Source organism: Octopus bimaculoides, chromosome 18 (genome assembly GCF_046866305.1).
Source record: "Octopus bimaculoides isolate indiv1 chromosome 18, ASM4686630v1, whole genome shotgun sequence".
Lineage (NCBI taxonomy): Eukaryota > Metazoa > Mollusca > Cephalopoda > Octopoda > Octopodidae > Octopus > Octopus bimaculoides.
Window position 1 is genome coordinate 1,917,309 of NC_142945.1, and position 22,094 is coordinate 1,939,402.

The 22,094-nt window shown below is 37.1% G+C and overlaps 1 protein-coding gene across 6 annotated transcripts in view; it reads right to left on the reverse strand.

Moving 5' to 3' along the window:
• Positions 1 to 298: 298 nt before the first annotated feature.
• LOC106871368 (alpha-1,3-mannosyl-glycoprotein 4-beta-N-acetylglucosaminyltransferase A) overlaps positions 299 to 22,094 on the reverse strand; it is an 85,259-nt gene continuing 63,463 nt past the window's right edge. For all 6 annotated transcript variants that reach the window (XM_089365593.1, XM_089365590.1, XM_089365592.1 and 3 more), the window contains 12 exons: positions 20,876 to 21,038; positions 18,597 to 18,772; positions 14,706 to 14,839; positions 12,282 to 12,331; positions 10,593 to 10,706; positions 10,302 to 10,377; positions 9,441 to 9,555; positions 9,011 to 9,141; positions 4,256 to 4,363; positions 3,069 to 3,262; positions 1,405 to 1,660; positions 299 to 758 (listed from right to left, as the gene is read on the reverse strand). In XM_089365593.1, the coding sequence (XP_089221719.1) occupies positions 732 to 758; positions 1,405 to 1,660; positions 3,069 to 3,262; positions 4,256 to 4,363; positions 9,011 to 9,141; positions 9,441 to 9,555; positions 10,302 to 10,377; positions 10,593 to 10,706; positions 12,282 to 12,331; positions 14,706 to 14,839; positions 18,597 to 18,772; positions 20,876 to 21,038 (1,544 nt within the window). In that variant the 3' untranslated portion in view covers positions 299 to 731. The remainder of the gene's footprint in view (positions 759 to 1,404; positions 1,661 to 3,068; positions 3,263 to 4,255; positions 4,364 to 9,010; positions 9,142 to 9,440; positions 9,556 to 10,301; positions 10,378 to 10,592; positions 10,707 to 12,281; positions 12,332 to 14,705; positions 14,840 to 18,596; positions 18,773 to 20,875; positions 21,039 to 22,094) is intronic.

Sequence of the window (22,094 nt, forward strand, 5' to 3'; positions counted from 1 at the left end):
GTACATGTCTTTCCATGTATTGGTGCATTCCTTACATAGACACATGCATGCACGCAATCACAAGACCACTGTTTTACCTTTCCATCTTTACACACACACACACACACACACACACACACACACACACCAAGAGGAGTGTAAGATGAGGGTGTGGGCACAGTGGGTGTGCGTCTATCAAATTAGTTGTACGAGAAATCCTTTGAAACAGGAAGGAAAATATATGAAAACCTTTTAGCAGGAAAAAAAATGAAATTAACAAAAACTGGACAAAAAATAAGAGAAAAAAACAATTCACCAGAAAAAGAACACAAACAAAAAAAGAATAAAAAGGAAAATTCAATTGAATGAAGAGAAAGAAAAGAAAAAAATGGTGTAGGAGAAGGAAATGGTGCCAAGTGATCAGTTTGGACATCGGTTAAGCCATATAAAGATAGCACCAAATGTTCAGAGGTGATAGGTAGGTCTACTGACTGTTTATCATTTACAACATCCACCAGTTGGTACCCTGCAGCATCACAACTTTGGTCAACATCCAAACTTGTCTTTACCCAAGTTGGGGAGCGGGAAGAGACCTTGCTCATCCACCGCCGCCTTCCTTTTGTTTTGGATTTCTTTAATTCTGTCTTTGGGTAGGTTGGTTGATGTCTGGTTTTTTTTTTGTTTGTTTTCATTTTTATGGGTTTTTTTTTTGACAGCAAGAATAACAAGAACAACAACAATAACTGTAACAATCAGCTTGTCTTCGCTTTAATATAAATCTGAAATTAGAAAAGAAAAAAAGAGATTATCATCATTACTACTACTACTACTACTACAGTTATAATTTGTAGCCAATATAATTTGCATAATTAAAAAATATAACAAACAAAGACAGGATGGTTACAGTTGAAACACTTGGTCACAGGTCTGATGCATCACAACCGACCTGTGACAGCACAACAACCATGACCAGGTTAAGGGGGTTCTTTTTGTGTTTCTTTAATACAACTCTGCAACCTGCAGCCTCTCTCTCTCTCCACAAACCACTGACCCTCTAATTCTTTTCTACTAACACTATTAACCACTCTATTAACTATTCTATTATCAGAGTTTGCCATTTCCCATCATCATCATCACAGCATCTTTATTTTTTCACCCTTCACAAACTGCCTGACCACTCATTGGCACATAAAAAGCACCAAGTCCACTCTGCTGAGTGGTTGGTGTCAGGAAGGGCATCCAGCTGTAAAAACCCTGCCAAAACAGTCACAGAAGTCTGGTGCAGGTTTCAGCCTGGCTGACTCTTGTGGTGCCATCCCACCCATTCTAGACATAGAAGATGGACATTAAATGATGATGATGATGATGATGGGGGGGGGGGGGGGGGGCTAGTGGGAGTGATTCAACAAAGAAAGGTTTACTTACTTCACTCAGTATTGCCCAGCTATCACTTTTGACTTGGCAGTGGAGTCGAAGAATCTTGATGGGACCGATATTGTCTTTGATTGTACCTTCAGCAACACCATCAGCTTTGAAGCGGGCAACTTGGTAATAACCATGGTTAAGCATTGGATATGGCGTTCCATCTTTCATGTGTTCATGGGTTACTGGAAGTATTTCCACAACGGTGTCAAAAAACTTGTCCCCTGGGTGCTCTGAGTTTCCACTACGGAATTTAAAGCTGTCAAAGCAGAAGACAGAAATATATAATACACACATGTACATATATATATATATATATATATATATATATATATATAATAAACATACAGTAAAAATCAACATATACTTTTTTTACTCTTTTATTTGTTTGTCATTTGAATGGTTCTGGTTTCAATCCCATTGTGTGGAACTTTGGGCAAGTGTCTTCTACCATAGCCCTGGGCCAACCAAAGTCATGTGAATGGATTTGGTAGATGGAAACTGAAAGAAATCCATCGTGTGTGTGTGTGTGTGTGTGTGTGTGTGTGTGTGTGTGTCTGTCGGTTTGTCCCTGACCCCCCCCCCCCACTGCTTAACATGACAGCCAATGTTGATTTGTTTATGTCCTTGTGACTTAATTCGAGAAAAAAGAGAGCAATGAAACAAAGACCACACTTAACAGAAAACAAAGTATGGGGGGGGGGGGGGTCAATTTGTTCAACTGCAGCCCTTCAAGGTGGTACTCCAGCATGGCCACAGTCTAATGAGAGAAACAAGACAATGATAAAAGAAACGTGTATATGCTAAATATTCAAACACCACCAGTTATAGACAGAGATATCAGCAAAGATACAAATACAAACAAACAGACATTCACATGTCTGCACATGCACGCATGCATGCACACCCACACCCCTTTCATTGATTTCCATTATTGAGTTGCTTAGTTGATTAGATTGATCCTTAATCCAATACTGTTAATCCCATACATTCACAGAATTGTTTCTATGTATTGAGTCACACAGCAGCAATCAATATTCCCCCATTTTGTTCCTTTTTTAATAATGAGCTTAACGAGCTTTCTCTCACTTCTTTTTTTTTTTAAGAATTTCATTCATTAAAACTAATAACACATTCAACATACACTGCTGATAGACAATTCATAAACACACACGCACGGCTCCAAAAGCTGGATTATGAAAGTACTTCAAGACTGCGACAATTGTACACCCAGCAGGCTTCTGACAAGGACTCAAAATGTATCATGAGTACAAGACCAAGAAGAGTTTTATGAATGATACTGTTGGTATTTGATGCAGACTTTGCTGGCCACGTGTGCATGTGCATTCGGGGTGGTGGTGCATGCTGAGACTTCAAAGAATTCCAGCTGATAAAGACAACACACACACACACACACACCATATACATATATATATATATATATATATATATATGTATGTATGTATGTATGTATATATGAGGTGCAGCAACATCAAAGGAAATTTGCAACGACTCCATAACTACCATCTCGGCTACAACCTTGAAGCCCCAGTAATCTATTACATCACTTACCTAGTGTACCTAATCATTTAGATCACCTGTAAATTAAACCCCCATACTATGTATGGATATACATATTACATATATGAATACACAAAACCACTTACCTTTCCAGAACTACGGGTGGTGTAAACTCAAACTTGACCATATCTTTAGGCAGTGGGCTCATACCCCAGAAGATTGTCTCTCCCAAGTAGGCTTTCTGTAATGTGAACTGTTGGTAGGTTTTAAGTGTGGTACTGACCACTGCATGTGGGTTGATATGGGCACGATAGAGACCTTCCTTACCAAAATATTTGTCCTGGAAATAAGACACACAGTAGACCTTTCAGTTACAAGATCCTCACAGAAAACTACAACTACTACTACTAAAAATATCCATAAATTGCTCCCTCCCCCCACTTCAGATTCACAACCTCTTGAACCCCGCCCTTCTCATTTCCCCCTCCACTGACCATCCCCCTGCAACTCCCACCTCTTTCCTTTAATGACTCCAAGGACTCTTCTCCACCCTAGTCTATTTCTCCCTTTTTCATCCCTTCCCCTCACATCTTCAGTCCATGCTCACCACATATAATGCTAGAGCCCTACACACCCGTCCCCACTTTATACAACTCCTCCTCTCACATTTCCAACTACCTCCCGCAACTTTTTTTTTTTCAACACTGGCAATAATCACTTCCCTTTTCCTTGTTTGCATCCACCCCCATTATACTCCTCCACCTTCTCCCCTTACCATCGATCAATCCCTACGACCACCTAAAATTATCATCTGCCCTTCTGTTCTTCCTCAGTCATAGGGTCCACTTTAGGCCCTTAGGCTTGTATGTATGCTACAAGGCAATTTACACAAGTGCGGCTGTCACAACTTGTCAGACCCTTTCAAATCTTCTGACCCATGCCAGCATGGAGCATGGACATTAAATGACAATTAGGGTCTTAGGCGAAAGTGTGTGTGTGTGTGTGTGTGTGTGTGTGTGTGTGTGTGTGTGTTGGTGTTTCTTCTAGATGACAATCAGCTCTACTAGATATAACAGCTAAATATCCCTCCAATGACTGGTCTTAAAATTAGAAAACTTCGAAAATCTCCAGCTTACCGTTCGTTACATAAAAATGTTCAACATTATCACCACAACTACCTCCACCAACACCACAACCCCAAACCACCGCTAGCCCTACCAGCATTAATGCTGCCACCCCAGAACACCCAGGAGATCCCTGTATTATGTTAGCAGTACCCTACAATACTCCCTTCATCTCAATATGTTACCACCATCGTGCTGTGATTACTCACTTGTAACTTCTGAATTTTACCCTTCAAAGATGACTGAATTCCAATATGTTGAAAGAGAGATGGTTTGTATCTTCTACGCACTTCTTCCTTCATCCGAGTACAATGTTTCTGAAATGTAAACATACACACATTAATACATCCACATAAATATACATACATATATACATGCATATACACATGCATGTGCCTACATATATATATATAATACTTATATACACACAATATATTCATATTCTCAAACCCACACAAATTACATACACATAATACATACTACACATAGCCTACTTACATTACACTCTCACACACACACACACACACACACACACACACACACAGTGTATACAACTACAAAAATAGAAAAAGAAGAAAATGGTTTTCAGAAAGTTTTCAACAATGAATATTCTCATCTGTGAGATCAACGACCAACTCATTGTATAGAATCAGATGACAATTCCACAGACACTTTGTACCCTGAATATAATTCCCAGGCAGAATTGGTAGCCTGACGCTGTGTGACAAGTAAAGGTTCCCTCCATGTCATTTTAGTCTCCATCGAACCAGGTTTGGGTTAAGCTGAGATTATTACTAAATGACACTTGTCCAAGATGCCAAATGGTACAGAACCAGGGAACTCCTGAGGTTCTGGGTTCAATCCTACTGCACCTTGGACAAGTGTCTTCTCCCATAGCCTCAGACCAACCAAAACCATCTGAATGAATTTGGTAGAAGGAAACTAAAAGAAGCCCATCCTCTGTGTGCGTGAGTTTGCCCATCCCCATCATGACCACTTGACACCAAGTGTTGGTGTGTTTACATCCCTGCAATTTAACAGTTCAACAAAAGTGACTGAAAGAATAAGTACCAGGCTTTACAAAAATAAATACTGGGGTCGATTTCTTCAACTAAAATTCTTCAAGGCAATGCCCCAGCATGGCCACAGCTTAATGACTGAAACAAGAAAATGATGCATATGTGTGTGTGTGTGCGTGTGTTGTGAAAGTCGACTCATGACTGAGTAAGGCCACTTCATAAACACAATAAGTCCGTGCTAAGGTTCTGAATCTGCAAAAAGTTTCTCTGCAATGAATTTGTTTAGAGTGACTAAAATATTGCACAGCACGTGCAACCCACTTTCCAATGCCACCAGCTCAAAAACCAGGGGCACCACAGATGTCGAGACAAACAGAAACCAAAACAGCACTTTTAAGGTTGAAGCGGTGGGGTTAGTTTACTTTCTGCTAAGAAGGAAAGTTCTAATAAGAACTCTGTGGTTTTGCCACTCAATGGTTTATATGCTAATTAAACCGTTGTTAAGATGCTAACAGGTGCTTCTACTCCAGGTCAGAGTAGATTTGAGAACAAGAGAAGCTAAGAGTCACATTTACACTCCTCAAACACCTGGAAATCCAGTACCAGGACCACCACCCCCAACTGTCAAATGCAGTTTATTAATAATAAAAAAAATCATATGAATTTAATCAACTGATACACTCATGATTTGAGTTTTAATTTTACTTTTTGCATCATCAAACCTACACATATATGTGTGTGTGTGTGTTTATGTATATATATATATATATATATATGAATGTATATATATATATATATATATATATATGAATGTATATATATATATATATATATGAATGTATATATATATATATATATATATGAATGTATATATATATATATATATATATGAATGTATATATATATATATATATATATATGAATGTATATATATATATATGAATGTATATATATATATATATATATATATATGAATGTATATATATATATATGAATGTATATATATATATATATATATATATGAATGTATATATATATATATATATATATGAATGTATATATATATATATATATATATGAATGTATATATATATATATATATATATGAATGTATATATATATATATATGAATGTATATATATATATATATATAGATATATGCACACACACACTCAAAACACACAATTACACTATGTGAAGATGTGTGAAAGAGAACAAGAGAGTATGTGCATGCGTGCATATGCATGTGTGTGTGTGCATGCATGCACACAAGTGTACACTGGTCTCAAGAAGAATATAAAACAGCTTTCACGTGTGTGTGTGTGAGTGAACTGTGATATCTCACTGTGATATGTCCCACCCACTCTTTATAGACAGACAACAGTTTCTTCTCATATTGGGTTACATCAAAATATAATGTAGCTTAAAGGAGTGTAGACTAGAGGATGCCCCAACCCATGGTTTCACTATCAAACATTGCCACCCAGTCTCTTGTTTCAAGGACATACTTAAACAGAACCACCGAAAGCAAACATGAAGGAATCTGACACATTTCAAGCCACCCCAACTCTTTGTCATTCTTTGATAAAGTTTATCAGGAAAGGAAGAAGAAAAAGAAGAGATTGGCCTTTGTTATTGGTAGGCCTGTCTCTCAGACTGTGGGAGAGATTTATGCAGTTACGCTTTACCCAGAAGATTTGAAGAAAAAGACAAAGGCCCTGATCAGAAGAAACTCACACCAAAAGTCATTTAAGGACCAAGTGGCAGCAGTTGTGGTGTGTCAGGCCTACAAATCATTCATTAAAACTAAAGACAACATTTGTTCTTCTCCAGTCAGTTGTGAGTCAGAGGATGGACACAATGTAACTCAAGGTAATTACTGTGAAAGTTCCATTTGGCTACCCAGCTTCTGGCTACCCACTTTCCACCACAGAACTGAGTTAATAGGGTTTATATATCCCTGATTTGACTGTCCAGTTTCCACTAAAAGCCCAAGTTCTTCCTTCTTCCTTTCCAACTACTTTTTTCTTTCTTTTATATTTTCCCCTTTCTCAAAACATAAAATTTATTTTCTTTTAAAGCAATAAATTAATGACATTTGTTAAAACTTGTCCCTATTATGTTGTCTACTTTTTTCTTTATCTCATTGCCTAATATTTCTTAACAGATGTGGATCAGAGACGGAATATGTCTGCAACGATTAGATTTGCTAAAGTAACAGTATTGAATTAAAATTTTTTTTTAAATTTTAATTGAAAGAAACCAAACACAATTACAAAAATTTCCCATGCGAAGAACAATGAATGAGAGAAAGGAAGACAGTGTCTGGGCATGTTGAATGTGTTCTCTATAACAAAGTGTGAGTGTGAGTGAGTGCATGAGTGTGAGTGAGTGCATGAGTGTGAGTGAGTGCGTGTGAGTGAGTGCCAGTAGTAACAACTATACACACACACATACAAGATGCAAGCATAGCTGTGTGGTAAGAAATCTGTTTTCCAATCACATAGTCTCAGGTTCAGCCCCACGGTGCAGCACCTTAGGCAAGTGTCTTCTGCTATAGCCCTGAGCTAATCAAAGCCTTGTGAGTGGATTTGATAGATGGAAGCTAAAAACATCCCTCCTGTATATATATATATATATGTAAGTATGTTTGTTTGTTTGTTTGTGAACATATGTGTGTTACTGTCTCCTCGACTCCATGTAATAATTATAAACGAGTTAAGTTTGGTTTAAAAGGGAAGCAGTTTTGCCCTGTTAAAAATGGATAAATGTTATTCAAGAGACAGACATAAATTATCCTAAAACAAATAACTATATTGATGGTATTTAAATGTCAATTACAAAAACTATGCATGCAAAATATTATGTCTCCATGGGGTGCCCCCCTTCAGGCCTCCTCCTCTTACTTTTTGCCAAAGTGAACTAGAAAACTAGAATGATACTTAACAACACTTAAGGCTACTCCAGGATGTATGCGTGTACGTGTGGGTATTTATGTCTTTTTATTGTTTATTTTTTACTTGTTTCAGCCACTGACTGACCATGCTGGGGCACTGCCTTGAAGTTTTAGGCAAATAAATTGACTCCAGTAATTTTTATTTTAAAGCCTGCCACTTATTCTATCAGTCTCCTTTGCCAAACTGCTAATTTATGGGGATGTAAACACACCAACACCAGTTGTCAAGTGGTGGTAGGGGACAAATACCAACACACACACACGCCCACATATATCATGCTTCTTTCAGTTTCCATCTGTCACATCCATTCACAAGGCTTTGGCCAGATTGAGGCTATGGTAGGAGGAGACACTTGCCCAAGGTGCTACACCGTGGGACTGAACCAGGAACCAGGTGGTTGGGAAGTAAACTTCTTATCACACAGTTATACCTGTACCTATATATATAGTTTAACAGGAAATTTGCATTGTCATACCTGCATTTTTCTCCTGTTTTGAGGTTGCTGGGTAATAAAACCATAAAAGAGAAAATATAGACAGAGAAGAGAGAAGAAGGAGAGAAGAGAAAGAAAAGACAAAGAAAGAAAGAAGACAAAGAAAGAAAGAAGACAAAGAAAGAAAGAAGACAAAGAAAGAAAGACAAAGAAAGAAAGAAGACAAAGAAAGAAAGAAGACAAAGAAAGAAAGAAGACAAAGAAAGAAAGAAGACAAAAAGAAAGACAAAGAAAGAAAGACAAAGAGAGAAGAAAAAAAAGACTAGTTTTGAATTTCAACTGAAAGTCAGTATTTTAGAAGAATGGGGACAGGCAGAGGTAGCCAATCAATTACATTGATTCCCCCCCCCCCCAGCATGTAACTGGTACTTCATAAACATGGCAAAGTTGACCTCGGCAGAGTTTAAACTCAGAACAAATATGTGCAAAACATTCCTTCCAACCTTTGAAATTAAAAAAAGCCTAAAAAAATCCAGTTTTAATTCGGCCACTTACATTATCTTTATCTGGATTACACATCTTCACGGTGAGGAAGTTGTCAAGCAACCAGTCTATGGGTTGGTTTGTGTGAAACATCAGGAAAAACTCCACCAAAATTGGCAGCTCACTGGATTTAAATAATTTTCCTGAAACAGAAACGGCAAGAAGAGGAATAAATATACAAACACACAAGCAAGATGTGCATTTTAGAGTTCCAGGAAAATAAAAGACAACTGTCCAAGGTACCAATCAATGAGATTGAACCTAAAACTGAATGGTTGTGAAGCAAACTTCTTCACTGCATAGCTCTGTGTGTGTGTGTGTGTGTGTGTGTGTGTGTGTGTGTGTGTGGTGCTGTTGAAAGAGAAAGAAAAAAGAATGGAGACAGATGAGAAAAAAAGAGAAGTGGAAAAAAAAGAAGAAAATGAAGAAAGCCCCGGCTTACCAATGAATCCCAATGTGGAGAATTCCAGAACAAACCATTCCACATACTTTTGTTGTTGGGTGAATGTTTTCATTATTGAAAAATAACCTGGTTTTGATATCACATCGTCTTCAAGCTGAAGAGAGAAGGTGGTTTGAGAGATGAGGAAGAGAAGGAGGCCCTAGATGTTACTGATTATTGGTGGAGAAAGGGGCTAGAATAAGGACCACAACGTGAGGGGAGGGAGGAGGAGGTATTACAGACTGAAAAATTTATTGTTATATTCAACATCTGTTTATCATAAGTATGAAACACATTCATCATCAACATCATCATCAACAACATAATTAGAAAAGGTTTCCTTTCCACATTTGGAGAGGGCCACATAAACTATTTTTCTATGTGTATATGCCAAATATTCACTGTATCTTTTATCTCTTGCTTATTTCAGTTATTAGCCTTTGGCCATGCTGGGGCACTGCCTTGCAGAATTTTTTATCGTTTTATTTTATTTTATTTATTTTTTTTTTGAAACCTGGTATTCTGTTGGTATCTTTGGTTGAACTGCTAAGTAACAGAGAATGTAAACCAACACGAGCTGTCAAACAGTGGTGTGAGACAAACACATACACACACATATGTATGTACATATACACAACAGGCTTCTTTCAGTTTCCATCTGCCAAATCCACTAACAAGGCTTTGATTGGCCAGAGTTTATAGTAAAAGACACTTGTCCAAGGTGTCAAGCAGTGGGACTGAACCTGGAACCATGTGGTTGGGAGGCAAGCTTCTTAACAACAGACACAACTTAGCCATATTAATAGTAAAAACAAATGAAAACAACAAAAAAACACAGAAGAAATACATAACCAAACCTACCTGTGCATAAAAAACACCTTTACTTTTAGCGTAGAGCATGAGGAAGGAGAAATCTAAGTTTTGTTTTGTTCTCCATCTGGAAGTCAAAGAAAATTATTCCTGTTACCAAAATTTATTCATTGGAAAAAAAAAGAAAAAAAAAAGAAACATGCAGCAAATGAAACAACATTTTGGATGTTGTGATGGTGGTTGGGAAAAGGTGTCTCATAATAATTCTGATTTTAAATTAAGAGAGAAAGAAGAAACAAATATGTTGATGCAAGCCATGTTTCGTATGTGAGAGACACGTACCGAACTCTGTCTTGGGAATCTCCAAGTGTTCTCTTTAAATTGTCTAAATTTGGGTAAAATTCAGGTGGAGAACTGATCACTTCCAAAAGACCACTGTCCACACTTGAGTGGAACCTAAGAAAGAAAAAAGAAACTTAATGAGTTCAATGATAGACAAGATGAGTTCAAAACATACATGATCTTTGGACAAAAAAACCCCCAACAATTTTGTTCATTTCACAAATTTTATTTAATCACCTTCAAAATACTCCCTTTGAGAATTCACACACTTCTCCCAGTGTTTCTGTCACTGCTAGTAACACCTCTGAAATGCTCATTCCAGAATTCTATGGAGCTTCACCATTGTTTTTCTGAATTTCCTCTCATGACTCAAATTGGCTTCCCTTTCAGCATGGTTTTCAGTTTGAGGAAGAGCCAGAAGTCACATGAGGCCATTTCTTTGATTAACTCTCTACTCTCCTGTAGGAGAGTAGAGAGTTAATCAAAGAAATGGTGTGTTGTTCTTGACCAGGAAAGCTTGGATTATGTGGGCAGAATGTGTGGATGAACTATCACGGTAAAGTTACCAATTCTTTGCCACCCACTTTTGACACAGCATCACGAAAGCAACGTGCAACATCCAGATAGTATTCCTTATTGACCGTTTGGCCTTGTGATGCATATTCACTTTTTGATTTTCTCACCCCCATTAAAAAATTCAGCACTTTTGGTTATCTCCCTCAATTAAAAAAATTGTTTAACCTTCAATAAAACAAAAAAAGCTGAAAAAATTAATAACTATGAAAACTGAAAAAATTAAAGATCTTCCTGAATCTGATAAGATTTTTATAACAAATCCTACCATTCCTATTGAGGAGGCCAAATGTCAACAATGAGTTGAAGTATTGAATCAAAAGGATCAAACTCTTATCTAATCTCTTGTCACATAAAATTGATTGGTTTTTTTTTTGGGGGGGGGGGGGTTGTGGAGAGATAACCCAGTTTTTTTAATAGCAAATTTTTTAATGGGGGTGAGGTAACCAAAAAGTACCAAATTTAGAGGGGGCAATAAGACAGCCATTCTCATGTACCATCCCACTAGAGTCTTTCTTCAGCGGCACCTCAATAACATAGAGGGGTGTTATAGGATGACCCCCAGTGCAAAAGTAGTTCCAATGGATCAATCCTCAACTGTTATTTCTTTAAGGTGACATGGGGACAAAACAAATCTTCCTCTGTACAAGACACTGTTCTATCACCAGTAAATTCCAAAGATGTTCTGGTACCTATTTCTAATAGAAACAGAACAAAAAGTTCTGCCTAGGGACACAAAAACAACCATTATAGATTTAGACACATAATTCACAAGCTTGTAGAACATTATCTTAACCATATGGCCATCATGTCTCTCCAATGCAGAGGTGATCCAAAAAATAATAAAAAAATAACTCAAATTTCAAAAACCTCGACAACTAGAGGAAGAGAACTAGAGAAAGGTCAGACTCAGGTGATTGTAGAGATGACCTACAGAAGGGCCAGAAACTGCTGAGAATATAGGTGACTTATAGAAGTGCCAGGATAAAGGGAGTGCAGGGGCCTGCATAGTAATGATTATCTACTCCATGTAGGACATTACTAAAAGGGGTCAGGGAGTGGCCCCTGTCTAGTTACTCTCTCTCTCTCTCACACACAATGACAACAACTACTTACTCTTTGTAAATTTGATCTCCAACTTCTTTGACATATTGTAGGTTCCATGGCTGCAAAGAGAGAAAAGAAGATACTATAAATGGCTGACGATGGGGAGGAGGAGGAGGTAAAGGGAGAAATATAAGAATGAGGTAAAGGAAAAGGAGCAGGAAAACAAAAAGGTAGAGAAAAATGAACAAAGAAAGGAGAAGGTAGGAGGGAAAAGAAGAGTGGGTAGAAGCAGAGTAGAAAAGATTGGTGGAGAAAGAGGAGGTGATAGAAAGAGGGGAGGAAGGAGGAGAAACAGTGTATTGTTTTTTTTTTTTAAGAAAAAGAATGTGATTTGAGGGATAATTTCAAGCAGATTGAACTCAGTCTTCGTTCACAACTGGTAGAAATGAGAGCACCAGACCTAAGCAACCACAGCAGCATTTGAACCATATCCAGGACATGTTTTATGCTCAAACCGACCAGATCTGACCTCTTACACCTATCCTACAATATCATTCGAAAAAAACATAAACAGTCACATGAAAATCTCAAAACTATGAAGTAATGCAATAATTCAAAGTAATGTGAATAAGTAAGAATTACATTTGACGAAGTAATCTGAATAGTAACGAGTTAAGTTAGCAGTAATTTCCAGAAATACATCAACAGAAACCAATAGAAATATGATTCTTAACACTCAGATATAACCATTGACACACCATCTCTTTATTCAGTGAATATTTAGCAAATGGCATTTAATTTTGTCCATGGAACGTGTTTGTTTCATCCTCATTATTGCTTTCTTCATCGTCATCCCCATCTATGCCACCAGCTTCATATTTCTCACCATACCATCAGTTAGTAGATTACTATGAAAGAGACTAATGCAGTTGTTCCTAACCCTTTTTTTTTTTTGTATTTTTTTACCCCAGAAACCTTTTGATTTTTATTTTACTCAGATGGACCCTCGTAGCCATTCAATGTTTTAAAAAATCCCCTTATGTTTTTATAATTAAATATTATTAGGACTTGCAGAAAAAAAATTTGTCAAAATATTTTGTGTATTGTGGAAGTATAACCAGTTTATTGTAGATAAATTTTACATGGACCCCAAAGGGCCATACGAACCCTGGATGAGGGCTACTAACAGCATTTAAAACATTCATACTTTCCACTAAGACCGAAAAAAGAAAACACCAAAAAAATGAGAGAAAAGAAACCACCCACCACAAAAACAAAACAAAAAAACTCATCAACACCATGATCATGAGAAATAAAAAGCAATAAAGCAGCCAGCACAATTAATAAACAGTTGATAATTATATCAATATGGATCAATGAAATCATAGCAGTTTTCACAAGAGTAGACAGGTAAAGAATATAAACAGAACAAATTGTATTTTATTTGTTCTGGAGACACTTTAACTGTTAAAAAAACAATCCTCGACAATGCAACGGAAGAGAGAACAAAAATAAGACAAACATTTGGTTTCTAGGTTTCAACAAATATATGTGTATATGCATGTATGTATGTATGTATGTATGTATGTATGTATATATATATATATAATCTCATTTCTTCAAAAATATATATATATATATATATATATATATATATATATAATACATATGCACACACACATATATAAGAAATGAGATCAAAGAGTAGAGGAACCTTTCATGTTGTGACATGTAAAATCAATGTTGAAGACTATGGAATGGCGATGATCAAGACGGCGAAATGAATGGCAACAAGGCACGCTAAGTTACACCTCAATTCGTGAACAAGAGTCACAAAAGCAACAACACCAGCAATAAAATACATGGATCAATCACAATGTAAGGCTACAAGCTAGTTAAAAGCAAAATATGATTTTAAACTTCATAATTATGAAACAGATGGTGGTCTTTTTATATCAGAAAATTCATCAGCTTACAGCTGTTACTAGAAAACAGTTGACAGAATTTTAATAAGACAACATTTTTGTGCCTGAATGGATAGGAACTGACAAACAAACAATTATTCTCTCCATTATTATTACCATTTGTCCTTCCTAATTTTGGGTTGTTTTTTTCCCTTCCTTTATTTGTTTTTCTAAATCACCTTCAACACAAACCTGTGCCCCACCTCAGGTAGTTACATTACACACCATGCATGACCAAAACAAATCAGTGAGCAAACTATCATATTACAATGACCACCATATATTTTTAAACAAAAAAACAAAAAAAATCATCATTTGACCTACGACCTACTAAAAATAGCAGCCAAATTCTTTCAAAAATCACACCCTACCATTAATGAATTAATGAAAAGAGACACGTAGTCCTAGATATAGAAAAAAATGGGAAGGTCACAGTTGGAACATCATTGACCACAGGATGTGCTTATTCAAGGCTGAACTGGGAGTCAAACAACAACAACAACAACAACAGCAGCAGCATTAATCATACCTCAGCTACGAACACAATAATTAGACAGTCCTCTCTTTCTTCTTCGTTAAGTCCATCAATCAGTGAATGCAACGTTCGACGCAGGTAACTGACTTTGTCTCGCTTTATCGTTGGAATGCCAAACACCATAGAAACTGAAATGATTCCAAAACAATGCCATAAGTCATTAGAATGGTTAAGAGCTCTGCTGAAAGACAAAAAATTGCTGGATTACTAGTGAACACATGGTCAAGGGATCAAATACTACTGCTGTAGCTATTTTAATCTTCTGCCTTTGAGCAGGACACACAACTCACTGTTGGCCCCTGTTTGCCTCATTGACAAACGGGGCCTCTATATCTGCATCCTGACTGAATGGTGGCAAACATGAAGGAAAATCAATTGGGGGGGGGGGGGGATTATGATAACTCCAGAATTTATCTTTTACTTGTTTGTCATTGGACTACGGCCATGCTGGAGTTCTGCCTTGAAGAATTTTTAGTCAACTCAATCAACCCCAGGACTTTTTTTTTAAAGCCTACTACTTTTTCTATAAATCTTTTTTGTCAAAACGCTAAGTTACAAGGCCATAAACACACCAACACTGGTTGTCAAGTTGTGGGGTAGAGAGGACAAATGCAAAGACACACACACACACACACACACACACACACACACACACACAACAGGCTTCTTTCAGTTTCTGCCTACCAAATCTACTCACAAGGCTTTGGGCAGGGCTGAAGCTATTATAGAAAACACATGAATGGTTCCAGATATAATCATGGCGAAGGTTTAACATTGGATTTATTTAAAACGGGGACAGACATAGGTGTGATTTTAGGCGCAGTCCCACTGCAGGGTACATTGGGAAAGCCCTATTTAAACCTCAGGATGACCAATGGCTAGTGAGTAAATTTAGTAGATGGAAACTAAAAGGTCTGTCCTCTGTGTGAGTGTGTGTGTGTGTGTTAGTTGTCAGTACGTGTACAGACATGCCTGCATGATTGTCGTCGTTTCATAGCTTCTGCTTCAGCAAAACAATGAATGAGGCTTCCATTCGTTGTTGACATTATAAATAGCTACTTTGTGTTTTCAAAGATCTATGAAGTAAAAAGAAATTCCCTTCTTTGAATAAGAGGATCATCTAACAGTAAAATCCCACCTCAAACACATCTCTATCCAAAGCCCTGCCAGCCGGAAAATATGTACAATAATACAATGAAACAAATCAATGGATGAAATATAGAAAAATTGATTCAATATAGAGAAATGGATTTATAAAAACACTGGCTTAACACGTTAACATTTAAACCAACAGTATCCAACCAAAATATTCTGCCTGTTTTATGTTCAAACTGGCCATATCTGGCTTCTTACACTTATCTTTCTAAAAATAATTACATCATCAAAATCTCAAAACTACAGGATAATGCAGGATAAATTCAAAACATTAATAAATAAGCTTTACATTTGGCAGTAATCCGAATGCTGAAAGGTTAAATAAACGAAAACACAGCTTTGGCCATAAGTCCCATGGCACTTTGCACGAGTGTTTTCTACTACAACCCTGGGCCGACCAATGCTTTGCGAGTGAATTTGGTAGACAGAAAGTGAAAGAAGTCTATCTTATATACATATGTGTGTGTTTGTCCCATCATCACTTGACAACTAGTATTGGTTTGTTTATAGCCTTGTAAATTAGCAGGTAGAAGTATCAGACTTTATAAAACACAAGGACTGCAGTCAATTTGTTCAACTAAACCCTTCAGGGCTGAGCCCCAGCATGGCTACAGTCCATGTGTGTTTAACCCTCCTAAAACTAATCTCTGCATTTTACCATCTCCGTAACAAGTAAAAAAAAAAAAATTAAAAACAACCAATGGGGAAAATATAAAAACTGCGTTTATAAAGTGTGGGTTAAAGTCAAGGAAAATGATTTGATATTTTCATTAATGAAGTTTGTTTTGTACGAACTGTGATGAGAAACCAGGTCGGAATCAATATTGCTGTACTTTGAAAAGGTTATTTCACCAATAACCATATACGCTGGCTGTAGGCTTAAGTTACATTGTCTACTAATCAATAATTTAATTGATTGATCTGTTAATAGAAATTGATTACAATAACCTAATCCTCTTAATATACAAGATGCAATATTATCATTGAGAAGGAGAGGAAAAACTATGGACTAAAACCATTGATTCCTTTGTAACTATGGTCAGGGCCCTTCATCTTTATTCTTGCTCAGCACTATTTCTCATGAAAACACTGTTATGCACATTTTTTTTATCAAACACAAGCCAATTTTACATAGGGTCATATTATCCCTTAGATGTGGCTGCAAGGGTTGGTGTTGATCCCAAAACAGTCTATAGTGTCATGAAATGCTCCAGTGAGACAGATTCAATCAACAGCAAGCTCATTCCTGATCGTAAACAATTTTATAAGGATGAAACAATTGGTGATTGTTGTCATGAAATCCATGGCGGAGCATGAAGCAAATGGCTAAAAGTCTCAATACGGAGATTCAGAATGCTGGTGACAATGTCTTCATCTGGTCAGATGAAAAGATATTCATTGCGGAAGCTGTAGCGAACTCCCAGAATGACAGGATTTGGGCCACAAGGTCGGATGCTGTTCCCGAAGGTGCCTGTAAGGTGTTTCACTAAACGAAACCTACTGGAATGATGGTTTGGGCGGCAGTGTCATCTGATGGTTGAAAATCTCCTCTGGTATTCATTAAAGAGGGGACAAAGGTCAATTGGGAAATTTACATGAAAATGTTGGAGGATAATGTTTTGCGATGGGTGACCAAAGCATTTGGAGATAATTACATGTTCACACAAGACGGTGCTCCTTCTCATACATCCAATGTGACACAGCAGTGGTGCAAACTAATGAGGGGTTCAATATTTTGCAGCACTGAGCCAAAATAAACCTGGCCAGGAGCTGGGACAAGACAGCAGCTATCTCTCAGCTCCTCAATGTGGTGGGGTGGAGCTAAGGTAAGTCAATTCATTTCACTCCTGATATTAGGGGGTGAGTAACACACACAAAGATTTCTGCTTACAAAAAAAAAAAAAAAATCTTATTTACTTGGGTTTATTTTTAATCAATACTCATCAATACCTTTGATGAGTCCTACCAGATATGAATCTATACACAATCAATAGACTTTGTTAAAGAAAAGAAAACAAAACAAATAGAAAACGAAATTGATTAGCTGTGTGAGGTTTTCACATAGTTTTCCTCTCTTACATAGAGTTTTCCGTGGTTCATTGAATGCTGAAAGTATCATTTACAGCGGAATGTCATTCAAACCATTAACTACTAAACTGTAAGATAAAGCTCAGCAAGGAAACCGTGTCCGGTTTCCAAGATCAATAAGTCACTTGCTTTCTTCTGTTTTATTTTTATTCATATTATCATAGGCACAAGTGTAGCTGTGAGGCAAGAAGTCTGCTTCCCAACCACATGGTCCCAGGTTCAGTTCCATTGCATGGCACCTTGGGCAAATGTTGTTTACTACAGCCTTGGACCAACTTAATGTTATGTGAGAGAATTTGAAAACCTCCCATCACACACACACACACACACATGCATGTATGATGGGATTCTTTCAGTTTCCATCTGCCAAATCCACTCACAAGGCATTGGACTACCAGGGCTAAAGGAGAAGACATATGCCCAATGTGTTGTGCAATGGAACTGAACCCAAGAACAGATGCTTTGGAAGCAAGCTTCTTAACCACACAGCTGCATTTGTGACTATATAGTCATTTTTGCACCAATGTGTATACATATATATACATACACACATATATATATATATATATATACACACATATACACAAAATAAAATTAACAAAGCACTACCATCACCCCACATTCCAATGTTTAACGACTTACCTCCAAAGCGGTTGCGAGACAATTTATAGGCTGGTCTCATGCCATTTGGATTGCGAGACAGATGAGGGAGATAGGTGAAAAGACTAGGTAAATGGATAGAGGACTGGCCATAAAGGTCAGTGAAGTTGACCAGAGCTGTTTGGAGATCACTTGGAAACTTCTCAATTAGGACTGACCTAGAATAGAGAAAATGAATTGTATGTTTATATACAGGAGGGTGCCAAAGTAGGTGTACAGTTATGAAAAAAGAAAACCCGTACAATATTCATTTATTTTTATCAAACAAATTAAAAGTTAGCCTCATTTTGGATATTTTCAGTTTCATTAATTATAATTATAAATTTATAACTACAATAATACTTTTATTGTAACTTAATTTTTTAATAAAAATAAATGAGTGTGTGTGTGTGTGTATATATATGTATATATATATATATATATATATACAGAGAGAGAACAGAAGCATCTGCTCCATGTTAACATGATGTAATAAAGTGTTCCCCTGAAGATCTATTGCAGAAATGCACCCAAATGCATTATTAACACCCGTTGCATAAGATGAAGCGAGCGACACAATAATTGAAAGAGTTAAGGGATAAATGAGGGAAAGATATAACTGAAGATGCCATGATATTACAAACTTTGCTATATATTCATATTTTGACTTTTCCTACTCCATTCCCATATGACCATCACCTTCTGAAATTTCTACATCCTGTTCTTTTTTTTTATCTGTCTCTCACTTCTTAGAATCTTTTGTTACACTCTCTCTCTCTTTTTCTCCACTCTTATTCTCTGACATTTCAGCACAATCACCACCATTATCAGTTTTCCTTATCACATCACATTTTCATTTCCCATAACTCTCTCTCTCTCTCTCTGTTCATTATCAACACCACTTTTATCACTACTGCTGCTTCTGCCTCTACTAACTTGTTTCTTTCTTTCTTTCTTATTACTTTCCTTTAGCATGACACAAAAGATAAGTAGGTAGGTAGGTAGGAGCATACTATTGTATGGAACATTATCCCATAATCCATACTTACAACGTAATCCTAGAAACATTGATTAAAACGATGGGATGATCCTGAGTAGAATATCTTTGATTGTAGGTTTGCTCAATTAGGTCCCATGTGGGACTAAATAACAACAATGCTAAATTGATTGCCCCCAGAGTAATCAGGTGAATTTGAACAGAACTGACCAGAGATATTCTTCAACAAGTAACAAAAACTCAGGCCTGTGAGTGAATAACAGTTTTTTTACAGAGACACTCAACCCCTCAAAGCCAGTCTTATAGAGTTAAGTTTCCTCTAAACATTTCCATCCTTCAAACAAAAATCACATGTTTAATCCTAATATTACTGTATGTTCACAATAAATATCAGATGACCACTGACAGAATACAGGTCAAGCAATTATTAGTTTGCCTAGCTACACACCAGAAATATTCAAACAAAACTGACCATGGTTATTCAATAACAACAATAACGGAAACAAAACAACATAAATGCCAGTCTAGCACGATATTCCATCATTTATGCATTTATTATATCTCACATTGATTAAAAGAACATCTTTAAATAATTTATCAAAATAATATATCATGGAGATAATGTTATTTGTATTTGTGGATGACATTTTGAGGTGGTGCCCAAGCAATTTAGTTGAGCAACATTGTGCTGGTACTGACAAAAGAGACACTAGAGTGTTTTATATTCTAATGTTTCAGTCTGGAAGAGAGAAAGCCAATAAATTTATTGGCTTTCTCTACTCACAAGGCCTGAAATTTTTGAGGAGGTGGGGCAATTGATTAGATCAACCCCAGTATGCAACTTGTACTTAATTTATCAACCCTGAAAAGATGAAAGGCAAAGTCGACCTCGGCAGAATTTGAACTCAGAATGTAAAGACAGACAAAATATTGCTAAGCATTTTGCCTGGTGTGCTAACGATTCTGCCAGCTATCCACCTTGTCACCCATATTGTATCCAAGCCCTCAGACCCTGTACTAAACATTATGACCATTCCTTGTCCTCTGGAAAACATCATCCCACTGAAACCTCTTCCAGTCTCAGGTGTCAGCTTGAAAGAGTTAAATGAATCAGTTTACCCGTCTCATATAAGGTCACAGGTATCCTATCACGTTATCGAACAGATGAGGTTGCACATGTGGGTGCCTGTGCATGCATTTACATGTGTCTGGTGAGTCAATATCAATACAATTGATTGCTGTAGAAACAAAGAAAAGGAAGCAATAAAAAAAAAGACTGACTTACTTGTTTGAAACATTGCTGTGAAGCACGGACTGCAAGAGGTAGGTGAACTGACTACGCAGTATGTGAATGTCATTTTTTCTCTGCTTGTTCAGAGATTCAGCAAATTTTAGCCGTGCATGCAGTTCAGCAAACCTTTTTTCCAATAATGCTTCATATTGACCATCTGAAGAGGAGGAGAGGAGAGAATTATGCACGCAACCACCAGGTGGCAGAACTGCAAGAACTAAATGCAGGAATTTAGTGACAAAAACATAATTAACAGGTGATAACTATTGATAAGCACAGGTATATGTGGTTAAGAATTTTACCTCCCAATAACATGGTTCTGGGTTCAGTCCCACTGCATGGCACCTTGAAAAGAGTGACTTCTACTACAGCCCCGAAGCTTTGTGAGTGGAATTGGTATATGGAAACTGAAAGAAACCCATTGTGTGTGTGTGACTCTTTGTCTTGACATCACATGATAGCTGTAAATGATTGCCACTGTTATACAGTGTCGTTCATTTCCAATACTTTGTGAGAGCATGTCTGGCCATGACTAAATATTACGTTGCCTGGAAACAGGTTAAAGGTTGGCAACTGGAAGGGCATGCAGCTGTAGAAAATCTGCTCAATGCACTCCATGAGATTCATGCAGATATGGAAGAGCAAACGCTAAAATAATGCTGATTATGGTTCAATCAATGTCCAGTCTTAATGAAACAGAACTAAACTGCGAATACCAGTTATATAATCCCCAAGTCGACACTGTTTAGCAAAGACATTCCAATCACTGACCATCCCATCTATTTGTTTACTATTAATGTACTATGTAAAGACACAAATCTACTGCACACAGTCAGTTACAACAGATGTTTCAGTTAATTCAATCAATGAAACTGCCTGCACATGAAATCAACAAGCAAGTGGCTGAGTACCCCACAAACATGCGTACCCTTAATGTAGTTTTCAGGGAGATTCAGCAAGGCCCAATGTGAGAAGGCTGGCCCCTTTTGAATGACAGGTACAACTCATTTTTACCAGCTGAGTGGACTGGAACAAAACGAAATAAAATCTCTTGCACAGGATCACAATGAATTCCTGATGTTAAGAAGGTGAGCTAAATACCCAAATCACACACACACACACACACACACACACACACACAACCCAACACTTTTTTTTTTCGTTCTTTCTATCTCCTCTTATTCCTTTCTGCTGAAGAGCATAGACTCAGAAT